This window comes from Haemaphysalis longicornis, unplaced genomic scaffold (genome assembly GCF_048455015.1).
Source record: "Haemaphysalis longicornis isolate Haplotype H1 unplaced genomic scaffold, Haemaphysalis longicornis Haplotype H1 scaffold_2, whole genome shotgun sequence".
In the NCBI taxonomy this organism is placed as follows: Eukaryota; Metazoa; Arthropoda; class Arachnida; order Ixodida; family Ixodidae; genus Haemaphysalis; species Haemaphysalis longicornis.
The window spans coordinates 197,207,396-197,229,204 of NW_027526295.1; the positions used below are offsets into that span (position 1 = coordinate 197,207,396).

Genomic DNA, 21,809 nt, shown 5'->3' on the forward strand with positions numbered 1-21,809 from the left:
TCGTGAGGCAGCGTACCTAGTGGGCTGTTTGTGATGATGACGGAGTTGAAGACTATGCAAACATCCTGTCGCCCTAACAACAGGTGTGCATTAGGTGTCAAGGCACAAAAATATTGTAAGTTGCTTCATGCACTACAGAACACGGTCCTTTGTGTTTTTTTTTGTTCATTTCTTTCTGTGTCATACCGCTGATTGCCTCCCCTCCCTTGGCTCGGTTTCGCGTGATAGATCTCTCTTATTTCTTCTTTCTTCGTACCTAAAACTGCGCATTCGGACTGCGCATTCCTGTGTCTTCTTTTCCTTGTCCTGTCCGAATGCGCAGTTTTAAGTATGAATATGAACCAACCAGCCCAACAACATGCTTTGCTGATCTTTCTTTCTTCTCCTGTCTCTTAAAAAGACTTTTGACTTCGGTTCAGTTTGTTTATTTTTAATTGGCGTCACCCGTGATACGTATACGGTACGGGTTGGGCTTTTATTTTACATTATAGCCCTTTATTTTGTCTGTGTCGTATCTGTATCCTGTATTGTACATAGTCTCTTGATGTTTTTAATGCCCTATGGCAAAATGGCTGAATAAAGAAACATTGAAAGCATGGATATTTGCACCCTAACTGTTCCTTTGTGAGGAGATCCGTTAAACTAATAATTCATATAACTCTCATCCACGTAACGACCTCGGTAAAATCCCGCTTAAGCCGCCCCTGTAGCTGTCGAGAACCGTGCCACTCGTTTCACGCTGCAGTCGTCATGCTCCAGCTGCATCCATGGAAGCTGTTCTCGGCATCCCGCACATATGCCTACGCAGTAAGCTCCGTCATTTTGATCTTTTTTTAAATGCAGAGCATTTGTTTAACTCACGATGTCGCCCGCCGTTGTCGGCGTGCCTCGGCGTCCGCAACAGCCGTTCCAGGTGCGCCCTCTCCCCCACTCCTCCTCTCCCGCATCACGCTACCCTCCTCGATCTCAACAACAGGTCCACACCCCTCCCCCTACACTATATAAAAAAATAATACTTACCGGCGCCTGGTTTTGATCCCACGACCCTGAGGGCGGAACGCAAGGTACATGGTGCTCTACCCACTGCGCCACAAAGCTGACACAGAATGGAAGGCTACGAACGCGCCTTATATCCTTGACTCATTCAAACTACGTCAAGAAGCTGCTGATACAACGCATTCACTACCTGTGGGCGGAACGCGAGGTACATGGTGCTCTTCCCACTGCGCCACAAAACCGACACAGAATGAAAGGCTACGAACACGCCTTATATCCTTGACTCATTCAAAGTACGTCAAGAAGCTGCTGATACAACGCATTCACTGCCACCAACTCCCCAAACACTAAACGTTAACGCAATACACCCACCCCCTATGCGACGCATTTACTCGAGTCCCCCTCGCGGGGAGATCGGCCCTTTTTCAAATTTGCCTCACCTGAACGCCCACTTAAAAAGAAAAGACTGCCGCGTATCTGCTCAATTCCCTGCAAATGTGGTCAAAAGACGACAGCATTCTGCCGCCCCTGCAACGTGAATGCCTGTCCTGTCTCCCCCGCCTACGTTTCGCGCTGTACCTGTTCTAGCTCGGTCATACCACGATAAACACAGCGGATATTTGCGAAAGTAACATCAATTTTCCCGGATTCCACTGCTCGACCCTCTGCTGGATTTTTTTGTTACTCTTGAACTTAGAACACTGCCACTAAATCCAGACTCGCGCGCGCGCTCTTTCGGGACAAAAAATGTTTTCAATGCGTATTTTTTTAATTCCTAACTCAAAAATCAAGCAGTCATGTATATTTATTTAAAAGAACACAGCAAATGCTACTTATGTGGGGACGTACTGCCCCAAATAGGCCTAATAGTTTTTTTGTTTTCATGAACAATGCTGTCAAGTATGGAGTGTTTCCAGATTTAGTGTTTCCGAAAAATTTGGCCGATACAAACCTGTCGTTCAAGTATCCTTTCAACTTTTGGCCGGACGGCTGAGACAGACAGACAGGCAGACAGACATTTTCGGCTTGATGTAGGCCATTAAAAATAAGTGTTTTTGAAAAGCCACTCTTCCAAAATGCACGCATGCCTCTCTCACTGATAATACTTGCAATCGTAATGTCGCTGTTTGCGGCCCAACTTATATGACATTTATTTTGTTGTTGTCCCATGAACTAAAGTTTACTGATATAATCTTCACAACTCGATTGTAGCCATCGCATAAAGAGAACATTTCATGGGCGCCGTACAATACATCATTTGATAACCGTGTTTATCGTTTTCGGCACATTCATTACCATACTACCAGTAGTTTCTGAAGTGCCTCATGGCCACAAAGTACAATAAATAAATAAATAATAAATAAATAAATAAATATGTATAAAAAAATTATTTGACAATCCCTGTCTTCGCGCTCTTTTTCTAGTATGTTCACCATCCCGTGCGTCGTAGTGGACGGCTATGGATTATTTTCGAACACGCCAGATTGTTTCAAAAAGGCCAAGATCTCGAATATACTCGGTCGGTGGGGAGGTGAGGGGGATTGAATTTTGCTGCCATTGGAAAAACAACTGCGCCGTCGGGATTCGCACCTAGGTTCCCTTATACAGCAGCATGCTAGAGTTACCACTACTAAATTTCGTGGGGTTGCTTTCGTTGAAGCCCGGCTCTAGTTTCCGGCGATCTGGTTCACTAGGAAAAGAGAACAAGGTAAATGACGGACTGCCTGTAAACATTTCCTTTCGCAGAAATAACGGTGGCCCATAATTTTTGCGGCCGCAGTTTGATGATTTTTTTTTTCGTTTCACCAATATTTGTGTGGCGGGTAATTAATTATATTCCAGAATTTCGGACGTAGATTTTTATTTTATTACTTGAACCATTCCTACAGAAGGTATTTAGTGCAATTTCTCTTCAGCAGTGTTGCTACAATTATCTACGGTTCAGACTTTTGTTCTCTCTTGTGAAGGAGCATCAATATGAGAGCGAGAAGTGTACGCGTAACTTAATCTGTTGAAGAATATGTCATCGCAGCTGTCCGTAACCAAAAAGTACGTCACAGCTCCCGTGACGTAGGTTGGGAGAGGGCAGGGGCTCGCCTACTAGAGGAGGCGACAGGGCAAGGGTGGAAGGCACCCCTGTTTCCAGGCCAGCTTGCTGCGGCTACGGGTGCCCAGAGGGTGTGGGTGTGGCTACTATTCTCCTCGAGGGCGAGGAAGTCCCCTTTCGAGTAATAACCAAGACACAAAAAGTGCGATTGGCTTCAAGAGCTTCCAGAATGAACTCGACTCTTCACCCAATTTTCAGCGTCCATCCCTCTCATCTTCGAACCAGCGCGTCGGATCAGAATCCCAGTCCTTCTTTCCGTGTTTCCGCGTCTGATTGGATGTAGAGAGGGCGACACTTGTAGACGTAGCGAAAGGCGTTCGCTTCACTTTTGGTGCTGCAGCCTAAACTGGGATAGAAGGAAGCGAGTGTGGCAGCGAAGCATCTAGGGGCTTCAAAGAAGCGATGTTGAGCAGAGCAGCCTCCCCCGGGATCACACTCCTTGGAGAGTCCGAAAAACAGTCCATAAAGCCGCCAAGTGGGGGACCGTAAAACAGGCCAGCGTGGAGGAGAGCGAGGCGGCGGTGAACCCAAGAAAGGGCACAAGAAAGGGCAATCTTTGCACCTTCTTTGCAGATACACGGACTACATTATTCATTGTAAAAAATGAAATAGAGACGCAGAGGCGGAGGAGAGAAATGAGAATTCCCATAGTGATCTAGATCTCCAGTAGTCCTGAATCGCGCTCCCAACGCTGTCACTGTTCCTTAATTACATGTGCTAATCCGATGACAAAGGCGAGTTGTTCACAGCACGTAACCGCAGCGACTTAACGACGGGGAGGGGCGTGATTTTCTCCGAGCCTCCTCCCCTGCTCTCGCCCTTGATTCCTGATGGTAGCAACAGTAGTTCTGCCTTCCTCTTCCCCACTTTCGGGGCCGAGTTTCCCGCAACTCTTTACCCCTTTTTTGTTGCTACTCTGTGCTTCGCTTTCCTACCCGAACTGGAGCGGCGACGCTTCGTTAGAGGGACGGCGCCCTGATTACGGCTGGGAATTCCAGCTGCGTTAGGGGCCCGCTTTGCTCGGATTCACGGCACTGCCAGCCCCTTGAACTGGCCTCCGACAGCCCCGTTTCCACGCTGCGTTTTTTTTTTAAATTTTATTTCCGGTCTGAACATTTTTGTCGTTCTTCTCGGTATTCTTCCGATAGGTAGAAAAAAAGAAAAAAAAGTTTAGTGGCCGGAGCTTGTTTACAAGCTTGTTCGAGATGGTCTGCAAATTTCGTGTTTACATTGGCGACTTCTTCCCCCGTCTGTATCACGCTTGGGAAGAAAGCAGCGAGAAAACGAGCAGTGATTTTTTTTTCCAGGCCGCTTTCTGCAGGTAGAGGAGAGAAAATGAACACTAAAAGCAAGAATGGCAGCGTAAAGTTTGAAAAAAAAAAACGCAACTATGGGAAAGTTTGTGCAAAAGCAACGCCCAAACCCATCCTCCGAACGCCGTTTGTGTGCACTTCAAAAACGTTATCCGACCGCATCGCGGTTCATAGCTTCAGGCATTAATCAAAGGTTGTAAGGGCGCACTGCAAACAATGCGGTGAAGTCTCCAGCTGATAATGGAGAGCATGAGATGCGTCCCGCTGCTCTCAATTTTAAACAATCATTTCTGGCGCGACGTTTTGACTCAACGTTGCCATCGAAACGCGAGAAACGATACCGTTCGAACGTTATTCGCAGGGAAACAAGAAAGTTTCCCTAAAATAGAAGCCGCGTTTCCACTTCATTGAAAATTACTTATAGACATGGAAATAATTCAACTTGCACCTGCGCCTAGAGGAGTCATAATGACGTGGCGTGATTATTCCGGGCATAGTACCGTTATATGTATGCATCCTCCGCTCCCCCACCTGTTTTTATGATAGCATAAAGCGCCCAACCTGCGCTCTTGTGGTGCGGAAGCCTGGTATATGAACTGCATTACCACACCGACGTGATTCAATCATACCTGCCCTGCGCTGGGTTACTTTTTCTCCGTATGATTAGTTACGGTAACACGGTAAATTTGATTTATCGCCATGCAGTTAGTTTCACGTAGTCCAGTACTGTATACGGAGACATTTACCTTTTGCGTGGGTATCACTTCCTGCTTACACTGCTTACACTGCTAATTCAAACAGTTAGCCGAAGTCAAAAAACGAAAAATGGAGTTAAAGAGATAAATATTAGGGTATACTTAGGAAAGGGAGCTGCAAACTCGGAAAAAAAGGACACATTCACAAACAGTATCACTAAAGCCGATAAAGAAAAGAATTGGGGCCCATTGTCTAGAATGGCAAGTCGCCAAATAAAAAAAATCACAAAGATGTATTAAAACAGAACGCGGTGGTAAGTCTAAAAAGTTCGAATTTGTGCTCCCTGAGCCTTACTGGTCATTAATCTGCACAAGTCAGCACCTTTGCCGCACCGAGGCATTTCCGAAAGGCAGGGGGCTATGCCGAGGTACGGATTCCGGAAATACAATTTTCAATACTAAAATAGAATAAAATAATTCCCGCCGGTCACTCCTGACACCAGGGGAGAAGTTCGGGGAAGACCGGCTGCAATAACATTAACCACTCGGGAAATTTCAACCTGTTTCGGGAGACCCGCTGGCGTGCCGCAAATAGGGCCCAGCGCCACACTACGGCAGCACCACTGTCTGGCGTTTTGGCGAGGGTCACGGAATCGTTTTCGGTTATAACCGCCAGTGTTCCGAATGAGGATGGCGCACAGTCGCTCGCTCCTTGAAAGGTTATCGGGGGTTTCTATTGCTAGCATTATTAGGAAAAAGAGAATGCCTCCCCCACCAAAGAAAGAGAAAAAGAAACATAGTAAATGCTGGTGTACGCTACGACGTAATAAAATAATAGTGTGTCTTCCTAAAACACATATGTATTCTGTACGAACAACCCTTTAAATGACACAAGTACAGTCTTTCTCAAATGTTCCCAGGCCGCAGTTATTGCGACAGCAGTAGCCGATCTCCGCTATGGCGGCTCTGACATCAACAGCGCTCACAGACGCTCAACGGTTGCACAGATAAAACAGGCTAGAAGAATGTCGTTCTTAAGCGTGCGACAGCGATAAAGCGAGATCAATGTTTTCGACACTCACAGCGCATTTAAGAACCATACGTATGCTGGCTGATTAAGTCCCTCATGGCTACAGACTTCTCAATTGGGAATAACTGCAGCGCCATCTGCACTTTGCCTGAATTCCCGCACACGCTGCGCCAACCAACATATGGAGAAGGCATCGATCTATTACTAATATGATACTTACATCTATAGATTGCAATTAACGCACTCAACCTAGTGCACCTGCCCTCTCTTAGTGCTAAAAAAAAGCGCAGTTTGCTTTGAAGGTAAGCGCCGAATAATCAATACAGTTTCGTTGTCGCTTTTGTGACCGCGCTTAGGTACTCAACTTCCGGCACCTTAAAAGCAGTAAAGTATCCTCTTGCAATCGCTCACTTGAGGAAGAGCGATAATAAAAAGAATCCTAGCAGCAATGTGCTTTTATGTTTTTATTTGCATCTATAGTTGTGACTTCCATTTGCTACGTAGCCCTGACCCTCCTGCGAATTCCTATGCCGAATCCCCAGAGTACCTATTTTGACACTTCAGTCTTTTATTTTCCTCGTGCGTTGCATTCGAGGTTCTACAACAAAAGAAAAAGCTTACCTGGTATCTAGAAGCGCCCGAAAAAATGCCGAAAGCCACATCTATCCTCAGAGCTTGTCAAACATGTCGAACGTGAGGTACGTCACTAAAGAGACACTGAAAGCACTAGGGGGGAAATATTTGCTCACGTGTGGTACCCAATAAAAGAAAAAAGTAGAGCAAGACCAAAAAATATTTTAAGGGGGAAGAAAAAAGGAAACTGCTCAAAGCCGAAAGGTAACCTCCTAAATAAACCTGAAACGTATTCATTCAGGCGCCAACACGTGGTCGAGCAGTAAGCATGTGATCTAAACACTTCCCCAGTCTTCATCAAGTACAACTTGGTGGAAACCGACCCAGTTTACTGTTTAAAGCTTCGGAAATTGATATACAAAAGCTGCATATACCAACTACCAAGTGACAGTGCAAACGAATACGAGGTCTGTTAGAAAAGTATCCGACCTTTTAGATGCAACGCATCTCATGCTCGCCCCTCTGTCCTTCCTGCGTCTGTCCGGCGTTGTCCGCACAGCTGCGCCTCTCCTCCTCTCTTCTCTCCGATAGCGAACACTCTCTTCCAAACAACTGCGGGTTGGCGCAGCGCGCTCTCACTCTGTTGCTAGGCACCGGTGGGTGGCGCTGCGCGCGCTGCGCATGTGCAGTACTCTCTCTCTCCGCGCTCTCCTCTCCTTCGGGCGCTGTGAATATAAAGCGGCATGCCGCGCTCCGGCGGTCTCAGTCGACGGTCGTCCGCCCACCTCCCCTTCGCGTGAGAATCCCTGCTATAAGCGTAATCAATACGATGGAAAACGCCAATGGGACCCCCCATGAGATGCGTTGCATCACACCAGGGTTCCCGCGAGGGGAGGTGGGCGTAATGTTTTTTTTTTGCGAACGCCTGATGGATATGAAACAGGCGCGCTTCCATGAGTCTACCTTGAACACCTTGAACCTTCGTGCGCATGCGTGAATTTTTTCCCGACTGCCGATAGCGTCAGTCGCTGGGACGCAGCGTTTGAGTAAGCTAGTGCGCAGTGCTCTCGTCGGTTTTTTATTGCAAGGAAAAGACGTAGCGACTGGAGCAGCGCTACTGCATCAAATTTTGCCAGAAACTGGGCAACAGCCAACTGAAAACCATTCGAAAAATTCAGGCGGCTTTTGGTGACAATGCTATGAGCAGCACACAGATGAAGGAGGGGTACAACCGGTTTAAAGACGGCCGCACATCGATGGAGAGCGAGCCACGCTCAGGTCGGCCATCGACATGCCGAAATAACCAGGTAATTGCCGAAGTGAACTCTGTGGTCACGCGGGACTTTCGTGTTACTATTCGAGAAATTGCGGAAGATGTGGGCATCAGCACGTTTTCTGCAAATTCCAATATGATCGAAGATTTGGCCATGAAGAGAGTTGAGGCGAAATTCGCGCCGATGCGGCTCACAGTGGGGCAAAAGCAACTCCGTGTTGTAGTCCCACTGGACATGCTGAATTCCACAAACAGTGACCCCGACTTCGTGCACACCATATTCACTGGTGACGAGTCTTGGGTGTGCGGGTACCACCTGGAAAACAAATACCAGTGGTCACAGTGGAAGCATCCCAGGTCACCAAGACCAAAGAAGTCCCCCAAGTGCTGAGCAACGTCAAAGTGATGCTGACTGCTTTCTTTGACTTCCACGATGCAGTACAGCACGAGTACGTACCACAGGGCAAACAATCACCAAAGAGTACTACAGGGCTGTCCTCCGTCGCCTACGTGATGCTGTGCGGCGCAGGAGACCGGAGTTGGGGTCAGCAGGAAATTGGCGCATCCATCACGACAATGCTCCTGCACATTTCTCGCACTTGATTGTCTTTTTTGGCATAAAAAAGGGACTCCTGTAGTTCAACAGGCCCCTTACTGTCCTGATATGGCCCCCTGTGACTTCTGGCTTTTTCCTAAAATCAAGAGGTCCGTGAAAGGATCGTGATTTCAGTCAAGAGAGGACATTATGGCTGCAACGACAGCTTAACTGAAGTCCATTCCGAAAAAAGCCTTCTCGGAGAGACAGAGGGAAATAAACGTTTAATGAAAACGGGCAAATTTGGTGCTGGCCGGGGCACCAGCCCTGGGGGGGGCGTCCTTAGTCCAGGATGCCCTGGTCCTGGCTGCCTGCCCGGGCTCTTGCGACGACTTTTGCCTTCTCGGAATGCTGCCAACAATGGCAGCACCGCTGAGAGAAGTGTCTGTAGTCCCAAGGAGACTATTTTGAGGGTGATTAGGTTTCCAAGGCTCCAGTTATGCCAGTTTTTTCTTCGGCCAAAGGTCTGATACTTTTAAAACAAACCTCAACATCTGGAACTCGAAACGAAGGACACCTTCCATAAGGAATAGGTACTGCCAGAAACCATTTAGTTTCAGTAAACTACAGAGTTAAATATGCACAGACTACATGTCCTTTTCTACGATGCTCCACGTAATTTTTTTAAGTAATGCAGGACGCTTTAAATGAACACAAGTATTCAAGTTTTAACTAGCTAACGGACGTCATTATGCAAGGTACTAGGTGTGTTCTATAGACTCAAAAAAAGAAGATGCAATAAAATTTTGGAATGCGTCCAGAATGTACGTCAGCATTTATTCTGTGGTTCCGGTTGTGAATATATGTTCAGTGGCTTTAGCTTTTGTTTTTGTTCTTATTTGTACCCCAGTGGAACATACTGCACTTGGTTCAAGGTCATAATGCATAAACTATTTAGTGCTTAAGTGGATCTTCTATCTTCATTTACAGCAATTTTCAGAGGTTCAGTTTGTTTAACTGCTGTAGGCATTATGTGTGCTGATTTATTTTCGTGTGAAAGGGGCAGATGCACCTTATGCGATTTCTCGCCATCAGCCCCGGTCTCCAATTAGACAGGTGCACTATCAAAGAACGAAATGGAGAGAAACATGACAACCTAATATGAGCCAAAAGGCGAAGGAAGGAACTCATTCAGATTCTTCAGTGTTTCTGCACACTGCCAACTTGCTGGTCCCGAGGCGGCTGGAAAAACCCACAAAGCGGTGGCTGCGATAGCTTCTGCAAGATCGTTAAATATGTACCGTCGTATCTAGGTAAATTGAAGCCGCCTAATTGAAACTTTTGGTTAGTTAGACTTGATGTGCTGCTGGTCACGGCAATTTTGCATGGAATTCAACGTCAGAAATTCCTCGGTATGTCGAAGCTGAAACCCATAATATCGGCTAATTGGAAGATATTTCAAATGAGAAGCGCCTAGGTGACCGTCATTTCCAGATAAAATATTAAATATTTTAAGCGCCAAAACAGCCCTGTGTTCTGTACTGATATCGGCGTCGTCGCATCCGAGGCAGCGCACAGCTCATAAAGCGGCAAGCCTGTTGAGACTCACGACAGTGTACGCATCTCTACTCTTATGAGGTCCTATAGCTTCCTGTAAGCAGATTATGGGGTGGATGGTTCAGGCTCGAGTTTTTGTGTTGTCTGAACTGTGATGGCAACCGTGTCGTACGCTCGACTTGGCGACGAGAGTCGAGATGCTGCACGAAATCAAGACGGGAGACGTGTTGCAGGCTAACAACAAGGCTGTTCGTGCACTTATTTGATTCGAAGTTCGGTTAATTCGAAGTATTCTCCGGTCCCCGTAGCCTTCGTAATTCCAGTAGTCGACGGCAACCTTCATTTTCCGCTGACATGGAGTGCATCTTCGTCTTGCAGGTTGTGTAAAACTTAACAGTAACCAATTATTTCGTCTACATGCTCGAGGCGAGCGGAAAGTCTTTCGTCTACATGCTCGTCAAGAGGACTGGTTGAATGCACACATGCTCATCGAAGAACTCGGTACGACGAGCTGCTTCTGCTTTCTTTTTTGAGAGACCCCGAGTAGCCAGCTGGCGCCTTACAAGGGGGTCCGTGCGCCCATAAGTTATGCCGACGTGCAACGAGTCTGAAGCCACGTGCCCGAATGCGTCGCGAGCGGAGCTGCGCACTGCCAAGGAATGGCTTCGGCAGCACATTCGGAAGGAGGGTAGGAATTGTGAATTCGCGTTACGTCCAGTGTTCAATTTATACAGGTATCCAAGGCGACGCGTATGTATCAAAATTTGTTGGCGACAAACTACGCAGAATACTTCGTGCAAAAAAAGAAGGATAGACAGCACAAACAAGGAAATAACAAATAGAAATGGGGAAAAAAGACTCGAGCTGAAGAAGGATCAGAAGAAAAAACTTAAAGAGTCCCTTCAATACCCGCCGACGAAACTGCTGCGAGAAGGTGTCCCCATGCGGAAACCATTCGGGAATCCACCGAAAGTATTCGAGTTCAACGCGCTGTAGCTGCATGGCGTTCGTGGGGCAGGGGACACGGCCGACCGTCGGTACGTTTTTCAAGCTAGCTGCGCGAATTCCTCGCCGCTCGCGAACGCACAAAAACGCTGGCGCAGGACCGCACACAAGGAGAATCTGCACGCACTAACATGCACAACACCGTGCAGGAAGGAAGAGAGAGGAAGATTGTGGAGACGGAGAGAATGGAAGGCAAAATGAACGAGCAATAAAACAAAATTAAAAGCATGCTCTCGAATGCGCGGCACAGTATCGCTGCGGAACAAGGAAACAGGGGCGGCGCGGAGACGCTGCGTTTGCGTTTCGGCGGCGGCCCTTCCGACGGCAGGCATTGAAACCAACCCCTTTCACCTCTCTCTTTCTTCTTCAGGTCTGGTTCTCTTCGACTCCCCACCCACCGTCCGACAATTTTATGCAAACGAGCTCGTCGGCGCGCTGTAAAAATTTACATCTCCAAAGAAGTGCGTGGTGGAGAGTGGTCGAATTGTTTGCGCTTGCATGTGCACATCCCTCCTCCTCCCTCACACGGCCCTTCGTTCCTTTTCAGTTGCTGCTTCTTCCCTGCACCTCGTTGCTTTCGTCTCTAAGCGTACTGGGCAGGTGTCCTTCCCGTTCCCGTTCCTATTGCGGTTGCACTGCTCGCTTCGCCCCCTCCCGCCGTATTGTGTCCCCCTCCTCGCGCATTGTTCTCCTGCGCGCATCGAGCGCACGCTGCTCGTCGCTCTGATTAGGCAGGGAGGCGGAAAGACGCGCTAAATAAGGCTGTCTCCTTTCGCATGGTCTCGCTGTTTATTCGCGTTTACCAGCGAACGCCGCCGGGCTCTCCCCGGTTTGTCCGTGCTTGTTTGTCCTCGCTGCCGTCCTTTCATTTTTGCCTGCTTCTCGACGCCTAACCTATCCCTGCGCCACCACGTGTGCCGCGAGCTCGGCGACACCGCGCATCCCAAAGAGCTTTATTTCTGCGCATTTTTTTTTTATCCGATCTGCATTGTCCTTCTTTTCAGAGCGGCCTCTTCACAGGCGTTTTATTTTAGATTGCGCCTCATTCGTGGCTGGTATACGGTGTCGCTGAAGCGGAATGAATACATTGTCGGTGTTCTCTCGGGCTTCCACACTGTTTGCTTTTTGCGCCCGCTGAAATGCGCAAGAGGAGATAGATAGAAAGACAAGAATAGGAAGATAAGCATTTATGTACTAGATATTTTGTCCGCTGTCGTTTGCGTGAGAACTTTCCCGAAATGTTCAAGCAGATTAGAAGGGAGAAGAAGGACAAATGTAGAACGAAGGCAGGAAAGTTAACTTGGTGAGAGCGTAGTTTGCTATCGTAGAAATGGGAAAGGAAAAATGGGCAAAAGAGAGAAAGCAAAAAATGAAGAAAAGTTGGAGCAGATTGGTATGCCAAGCGCCGAAGCAGTAAACGTTCAAGTTGAGTGGTTGTCACTGTCCATCCAGAGTCTTTCAGTCTGTAGTCTGGTGTTTAAGTTCGTCGCCCGTAGGAAGCGTAACAATTTCTTATTCGCCTTCTTAGCGAAAGACCGAGCAATCCAGCTACATAGACTCTTCTTCGCAGAAAATGGCCGCCTAGAGTCCAGATTCCTCAGTGCTAACGACAGCTTCTTTCTTTTAGACGCGTAACGTGGGCACCCGCTTAAAACGTGGAGTATCGTTGCCGGCGTGCCGCACGTTTTGCACTCCTCACTTGCTGCATTCCTATCAACTATGAGTAAGCATTTGTGAATGCCACCCCCAGCCATATACGGCAAAGAAGAGTTGCGTCAGACCATGGGATGCTCAGTGGAAGGGGACGTTGCAAGTCCGGGGCAGCAAACCCTGCACATGTGAATTCTTCTGTAGACCATTGAGAGATTGTTGTTCCCCAGGCAACTATGCGAATGGCCCTAGCTGCGTCCGTCCTAGAGAGTGGAATGTGTACAGTCGTCTCTGTTTGATGCGCCAACCGGGCGGCAGCGTCCGCACATTCGTTGCCAACAATGGCGCAGTGACTGGGAAGCCACTGCAGGGTGACGTCATGACCCGCCTGGCTGCACGGTCGTACACCATTCTTATTTCTATCAGTAGCTGTTCGTATGGTTTCCGGCACAGGGCTGCCTGGAGTGACTGAAGTGCACGCTTCGAATCACAGAAGGTCGCCCATCTCCGGCATGGACTTTGCTTGATGGCGGGAAGAGTACTGCGGATGGCCATACGTTCTGTAGCCGTGGAGGTTGTAGAACTGGCTATGTTTAATTTGCTGGCTACGTTTAATTTGCTGGTCAGTGACGCTCGTGGTATAATAACAGCGCCGGAAGAACTCGACGATGTTACCTAGTCACTGTTCGGCCACTTGGTTCGGTCACTGTATGTCTCCTGCAGGTACGTAAAACTTAGCTGCTGCAGAACCGGTATAGGAAAATCACGTTTTTTTTTTCTTTACTCGTGGAATATCTAGACACACTCGGTGCTGCATCACACAAAACAGCGGAAGTAGCGGCCTCACCGCCTGCGTATAGTTCGAGGGTATCCTGCTGTTGTGGCCAGCTACTACCCTTGCAGACGACGCCCGGAGACGGGTAGCAGGTCAGTTTTGCCAAACCGTGCTTGTGCTCTCGTTCGTTATATTTTGGAAAGTAACGCCGCTAGTGCAACGAATCTTTACACTAAGTATTAGCCGTTGCTGGTATGCTTATTTATTAAAGCGAAGCTTTCATTCCCTCAGTGATGATGTCCGTACGTGAAAATGCACTGAAGGAAAGCCAAGTTCCCCTGACGACTATGATTATCGTGCGTGAAGTGCAAATAATTAAAATGCTCTCCTGTGAAGCTTGGTGAGAGCTCCATTAGGCCCCCTCCGCTAATGGTAAATCCGTAGCAGAGGGAGGAGGGCCCGCAGGTGTCTGCTTGCCTGGTGTATGCCGGGTGTTTCAGGGAAGAATTTAAGTAATTTTAGAAAATAGCCTTTGGAAGGTAAAATTGTTTTACTAGCACACAGTGATTAGGAGCCATGGCGGACGCAATAGAACAGGTCCCAAGTTTTGTTAAGGGAAATAATTAACTAGAATTTGGTAATTCTCGTTTTAATTATTCTGGTTCAGCGTTTGATCGTAAGGAGGAAAGTGTAAAGGATCGTTAGTAAAACCGACAACCATCATCAGATTTGCGAAATTGTAATTCCGTGCAGAGCTACAACCCTCAGAAAATCAACTCCCCAGATGCGCGCAACGGGCTCCGTGCGGCAGCTGAGCGACGCGAAGCCACGCGCACGCGCAGCTGTCACTCAGAGCTGTTCATGTCCCACGCACGCCACGCATAATCTTCGGCTCGAGCGCAAGGTGTTACGTTGTGACCGCCCTTTTCGTACAAAGATAAAGGCGAAGATGTAGCGCGCATGCGTGTGACGTGTACAACTCCGAGGAAAGTCAGCGCTGGGCGTCATGGCTTCGCGTCGCTCAGCTGCCGCAAGGAGCCCGTTGCGCGCATCTCGGGAGTTGATTTTCTGAGGGCTGTAGCTCTGCACGGAATTACAATTTCGCAAATCTGATGATGGTTATCGGTTTTACTAACGATCCTTTACACTTTCCTCATTACAATCAAACGCTGAACCAGAATAATTAAAACGAGAATTACCAAATTCTAGTTAATTATTTCGCTTAACAAAACTTGTAACCTGTTCTATTGCGTCCGCCATGGCTCCTAATCACTGTGTGCACGTAAAACAATTTTACCTTCCAAAGGCGATTTTCTAAAATTACCTAAATTCTTCCCTGAAATACCCTGTAAAAACATAACGTCACGTTCTGAGGTGAACGTCCATAGCCGTTACCCATAGCTCGACGTACAATGAGAGGGACGTTTCTCTGCCCGCCGTAAGGCTCTTGCCCGCTGGACGTTACAGGCCTGACTTCGCATTTTGAGGTTTAGTGCGTTAGGCCTAACGTCGCGTTTTGAGCAATGTGCCAAACCGAAAACCGGAACCGAACCGGAACCCGTAACGTTATTTTTTGAGCACGCTGAACCCGAACCGGAACTGAATCGAAAACAGAAATAACGGTTACCGGTTCATGACGAAACGGTTCAACCATACGCTGATAATAATGCGCTGTCAACGCCAGTGGGGGCTTTTCTCTTTCACACACCATGAAGTCCGTTACTCCTCACGCCCTTTCCTTTTCATATCGATCATCCCGCTGTCGATGCTGTCTTCGTCCCTGCAAAATGAGGAAAGGTAGTACGTGCCCCTATGTTTCAATGGAATGCTACTGCTGGTAGCACCAGCAGGCTGCAATGGTGAGCAAACGAAATGTCACACCCGCGGCTGCCTGCAGGAGACATGAAACGTGGACTTTGCCCTTCCCTTGCTAGCACTGTTTAGGGAGAATCGGGCTGCAGGATTTCCGCACTGTGCAAGGGCGAACTCCAGCACCCAAAATATGGCATGCTTGTTCCATTTATGATCTTGTTTAAAAACATCGCACACCTGGAAAGTGCAAAAACTTAGTAATTACTTCCTGCAAGACAGCAGATTGCCGCAATGATGCGGTTTCGATCACAGCACCGTACTGCAGCCAGAACAGAGAGGTATTCGTGGTGACGCACTAATTCAAAACAGCTGTCTGAAAATGCGTTCCAGTAATCAGAGCAATAATGAGTGACTGAGCGTTAACTAAAGATCACTTTTAACAAAATTTGTGCTCACATTCTCGAGAAGCTGAGGCTAACAAACTATCCTAGGTGACAAAACAATCGAAATCATACGTAGAATGTACAGGTCCGCGCAGAAGTAAACGGAGCACGGGAGCGGTGGCCGAACTGCATCGCTGCGCCGCGTATGGGCGCCGACGGGAACCATGGAGCGCCGGTCAAAGAGTGCGTTCGCACTTCCCCCGCCGCCCTATCTGATATGTGTAATCGCCGCTATGCTGGCTTGTCATGCTCGGCGAGACGGTCTTCAAAAGGCAGCACTGGGCTTTAGAGGGGCGCTGGTTGCATTGGCGCTCGCAGGCATCAGCGGCCACCGAATCCGCTGCTCATGAGCTGGACGAAGCTGCGCGCGCCCGTAAACGTGCCTTGTTATATACTGCCTTGTTATATACGTGCCTTGTTTTATACTGCCCTGTAAAGGGCGGTATAAAATTGTAGGCCGCTGTGGTTTGGCATATAGCATGTCATTGCGATATAATTAATTGTAAGCCGGCCACAAAATTGCCACGTACAATATAGAAAGCACATTCACAGACATTTCCGTTGTTCGAAAAAAAAAATCTCGCTTACGAGATTTCTTCTTTATAGTTGAAGCTGTCCCAAGTTACTGCGGCCGGTCAGTCCGGGTCTGTTCTGAAGAAAGGGAAAAAAATGCCCATGCGGTGGAAATTCTGTATTAGAGAAAACCGTAAAGAATAGGTGCAATCGTCGCCTGCTATTATAGCGCGCCTCATAGGGCGCATATTTTGTTGTCGCATTAACTCTTTCACTCCCGTTGACGAGAATAGCCGTCATAAGATTTTGTACCAAATTAACCGATTAAGAGCATGGTAGTCATCGGTCATGACAACTATACGCGTCATCGGTCATTTTGAGGCCTTGACGGCGCTTTTTTGCAGAACATTGAGGTCATGCAGTGAAGCCATCTTTCAAATCAATGCGGAGTTTAATTTAAATCTGCAACCCTTTCTAAACTAATAAGAGGTGCTCGTTAAAAATAACAACGTCGGTTTTAATGCGACAACAAAATATGCGCCTTATGAGGCCCGCTGTAATAACAGGCAACGATTGTACCTATTCTTTATTGTTTTGTCTAATACAGAATTTCCACCGCATGGACATTTTTTTCCCTTTCTTCAGAAGAGACCTGGGGCGGTATTCTCGTAACTGTCCCTTTTGAAAACGTCCCTTTTGCGCCCCTTCCTCGTGACGTACTTCCGGTTAAGCAATGAGCGCTGGCAGTAGGTTTGCCGCGCTTGCGTTACGTCACTTTCGGTTCTTTGCTTTTAGCCAATCAGGGCTTGCCAAAAGGGACACTTTCGAAAGAAACGCAAAAGGGACAAAACTCGAGAATACCGCCCCTGGACTGACCGGCAGCAATAACTTGGGACAAACCCAAGATTAAAGAAGGAATCTCGTATGCGAGATTTTTTTTTTTTTTCGAACAACGGAAATGCCTGTGAATGTGCTTTCTATATTGTACGTGGCAATTTTGTTGCCGGCTTACAATTAATTATATCGCAATGACATGCTATGCCAAACCGCAGCGGCCTACAATTTTATACCGCCCTTTACAGCGCGCAACAAAGGACGTTTGCGGGCGCGTGCAGCTTCGTCCAGCTCATGAGCAGTGGATTCGCTGGCCGCTGATGCCTGCGAGCGCCAATGGAACCAGCGCCCCTCTATAGCCCAGCGCTGCTTTTGAAGACCGTCTCGCCGAGCATGACACGCCAGCAGAGCGGCGATTAAACATATCAGATAGGGCGGCGGCGGCAGTGCGAACACACCCTTTGACCGGCGCTCCATGGTTCCCGTCGGCGCCCATACGCGGCGCAGCGATGCAGTTCGGCCACCGCTCCCGTGCTCCGTTTACTTCTGCGCGGACCTGTACGTGGCTGATGTATGATTTATTTTCCCATGCTACAACTGGTGAAGAAGAAAGTACACCGCTGGTATTTAAACATGTCCTGCGCTAATCTACGGAGGTGATGCGCCGGTACGCAGGCGTAACTCCCCCAGAGTAGCACAATATCTCCAGAGTAGCACATACAAGTACCTCCAGATACTCGCAGTGCGGGATTGGCCAACTGAAGAATCCACCACGAGAAACCTTCGCGTTCAGCCATCGTCGCTGTTAAACGGAGGGGGTGAATGATTTTTTTATTAACAAGAAAGCATAATTGCAATACTGAGCGGAAAAAGCCTGTGTCCAGCGTCTGCAGCAGCAAAACGGCTCCTAAACCGCCCGTTCGCTGTTATGTACAGAAGATACTAACGGAGGTGGGTTGTCAAATGATTTTTCCCGTGATTTTCGTGGCGTGAGGTCGCGCTTTGATATGCAACAACGTTAACGAGTTATCTGCAGCTTGACGTAGCACGACTTTAACGTTGCTTGGCACGTCATTATGCTCAACGGTAGGCCTATGTAAAGTTAGTGGTAGCCGAGATTTTCAGTTTCGTGTGACTCCTAATACTCGTACAGTCACGCTGCTCTGCGTTCCAGTGCTCAGTCTGAGGCAGGGGCGCTGCAGGGGGGGATTTTTCGGGTTTCTGAAATTTTGTGAGCACCCTCTTCCTCCCTCCTCCCTCCCTCCCTCTTTTCCTTCCTTTCCCTGTCACCCTTTTCCCGCCTATACTCTTTACACACCGAATACATATACTACAATGCAAAAAATTAACAAGGGGAAGTTATTAAAGCCTAAAAATCACTTAAAGAGTGTTTTGGCGTGGATTGTTTTTTTTTTCTTTTTTTACTGGCGAAAAATATATTACCCCTCGAAGCATAGTTCTGGATACGCCAGTGGTTTGAAGTATCCACATCATTGGCGGGCGAACCTCAAAAGCAGTGAAAGGGGGCCGCCAACGTAAGCACAAGGGGGATACGCCGCAGCAAAACTTGAAAGCATCACTCGCAGCGCCAAACGCCGAGGAGAACTCAGCGGCGTTCAATTAGACAAAAATGCTGGCTGGCGCATTCTCGACTCGCAAGAGGTTCTTAGGTGACCTTGGAATTGTTTCGGGCAAAAAAAAAGTATGGGTAGTTAAGGCACGTAGCAATTTGGCTAAAACGGTGTGCAATGATTCCAGGGTTTGGTGCTATTTGTGTGCTACAGCGGCTAACGCACAGCGATATATCTGATTCTGCTTTGGTTTGCGCGAAGTAGCCGGTCGCTAACGGGGGATCTACCTGCCAACCCCTTCCCGCCACCCCCCCCATTTCCTCCACCACTCCACTTCATTCAGGGCAGTAGGGGACACGCCGCCACTAGTTCCAACTCATACGAAGTGGCCTTCGAAAACAAACCCGAATGTTTTGACCCCCCCCCCCCCCCCGCCCTAATGATTCCAGTATTAAAATTCCCAATGTCACGTGCAGGGCTAACCAAATGCTGAACGAACGTGGCTCTTTGCCTCTCGCTTTTTCATTCACTGAGAGTGATCTTCGAACGGAAGGACCTCAAAGGCAAACGGCGCCGTTTTTCAGAGGCCATTACAAACAAACTTCACTGCCGCACTGAGGTCCGTAATCGTAACCAACGGACACGGAAAAGTTCAAAGTGTAATTACAGGGGGAAAATTCTCGCGGAAAGTTTTGTTAACCCATTCCTGCCTGAGCTAAATGATCAAAGCGTGCCCTCCCCCCCTTCTTTTTTTTGCGACAGGGCATCGTCAACAAGCTCCGCTTTCCCTTTCGGCTATCATTAACCAGGCGAGCAGTTCGACCGTGCGGCGTAGGGATCGTCGCGTGGATCGAAACACTGCCCTGAAGTAATCCTTTTTCCTCCCCTCCTGAAATTGCTAGCTTCCGCTTAAAATAAGTCTGAACAACACGGGCAGCGGTGAAGTGGGGCAGAGAGAGAGAAAAAAACAGAGAGAGAGTGCACAGGAGAAACAGCTTAGGGAAGAGTGGGGAAGCAGAGAAGACCAGGAAAAGGCTGGGACCCCAGGCGCAGTCTTCCCTCTCTCCCTCATGAACGATCGAACCGGGAACGGCGGCGGCGGTCGTTTTGAAAGGCGCTCATTCCCGCCATTACCGAGTAAACGAGTTGAGGGCCGGAGGCAGCGGGGAATCGCACCGTCTGTGAGCCTGTACGAGCCTTTCCTTCCCTCCTTACCAGCGCATGAACGTTGGAAGCTAGGTGCAGAAGGTCCCCCTTTTACGTGTTTCCGTACATTTTGTTTGATACTTTTGGTTTAGCTTCTATTTTGGGCTTCCTTGGAGCGATAAGAAAATGCGCAGTTTGCGCGAAACCAGCGGTTTGCAGTCCCTGTATACACGAACTGGCTGGATGGTGTGCTTCCCCTTCAGTTTCACTTATCGCGCTCTCTGGGACCCTTTGAGCGGATTGGAACCGAGCCAATTTCGCCGCTTGCTCCACGCACTGTGCTCCCTTTCTTCATACCCTCCGCCATGCCCCCTCGTTGCCCTTCCTTTTTCAATGGTACGGGGTTACCAGCCACAGAGCCTCCCGGCGGCCTCTCTTTTTGCCTTTTTAATTCCAGACAGGGGTATGGCTAGGCTCGCAGGCCTTGCTATGGAACGATATTTCAAAAATGAGGCTGCAGCGACCAAGCGTATTTATTTTAATGGGCGTTCGTAAAACAATGCCGAATGGCCCCGAAGAAAAAATAAAGATTTTGTAGGATGTGTGTAGTTCCTTGCTCGTTAGGTATCTATCCTAGGCAGGTATTTAGCGAAGGCAAAAACCATATTAGCTCAAGATAAATGACCTGTGTGACCCCGCGCACTAACAATGGGCCCAAGGACTGGTTATCTGAAGAAGCTTCGTTTTCTTGATTACTTTATCACTCACTTACGCATACACACGCACGTACACACACACGCACACACGAAACTAGGCAAGTCTGGTCTTGTGAAGGCAAACGCAGGCAGCAGGTATACTCTTTTCAAGGGCGTAAATACCATGCCAAGAAACCCTTCTATATCGATGAGCCGCCATTTTTCACTCTGGCCTGCTTTCCGCTCGCCCTACTTTCTTTTGTCATCAAACGTTTTTATTCTTGCACCAACAGAACACATACCAGCCATAAAAAAATAGGCAAAACAACGGCCTACTATCTTTTAAAACACATTGACAACTTCAGAATAATTGTGTCTGTTTATCATATTGTGCGGGCAACAGTAACCCCGGAAGTGCGTTCTGTGTTTATGCAGTTGACCAGAAGTGCACGTTCTGCTCGCCCCTCGGCTCCCCGACCCTTACAAAAAATTAGTTTATTTTCACTCGAAATTTTGTTGAATTGACTCAACAAATATTGTTGAGTGTCCATAGAATTTCTGTTGCAATTTTGTTGAGGATTTGTTGAGTTTCTCAGGAAAAGTGGTCACAGGCGTTTCATTGATTTTCCGTTGAATTTCTAACGGCGAGTTCCAGTTGAGTTCCTTTTGAGATTCAACTGATTTCTTATTGATATTCCGTCGAGGTTTTTACGAGTGCTCACTGTGCTTTTGTTGATTTTCCGTTGAGTGTCAGTTACATACGTATGAAAGTTTTTATGGAGCGCTGGGTAGGCGGACTCCGCCTGATCTTGGCCTACTCCTCAAAGGGCGGCTAGCCTATAAAACAAAATTTGGGCCGAAACTCGCTACTGGGGAGTCGTCATGTAGAGTACCGCATTCATATTTGAATCGTTGTCGTCGTCATCACGGCTTTTTTTTTTTTTTTTTAAGGCGAGCAGGTTAAGTTGACCGCATCTGGGCGGTTTAAACCAACCGAAAGCATTGGTTGGCGCCTGTGGAGCTAATTGAGTTGCTTTGATATGTTTTTGCTGCATTTGGCCCCGCTCGCGAAAGCACGACGACGAGTTTTTTCATTATTTGCTTTTCATGTGCTTTTATACGGTCTCTCGACGACGCTTTTTTAGCCCCGCCAGCTTACTTTTATTTGTTTCTTTAGATCAATCGCGTGAGGGCACTGAGTTAACCTATATAGCACTTTTAGTTAGGCGTTTATCCGGCGATTTCTTCGTTTATTTTAATTTTTTTGCAGCTTTATGTGCGACTTC

General features: G+C 47.9%; 1 protein-coding gene across 1 annotated transcript; it reads left to right on the forward strand.

Annotated features, from left to right (window-relative positions):
• Positions 1-6,825: 6,825 nt before the first annotated feature.
• On the forward strand, positions 6,826-8,378 carry LOC144168467 (protein GVQW3-like). Its single transcript, XM_077697446.1, has 2 exons — positions 6,826-6,834; positions 7,815-8,378. The coding sequence occupies exons 1-2, from the start codon at positions 6,826-6,828 to the stop codon at positions 8,376-8,378; spliced, it is 573 nt and encodes a 190-aa protein (XP_077553572.1).
• Positions 8,379-21,809: the final 13,431 nt, after the last annotated feature.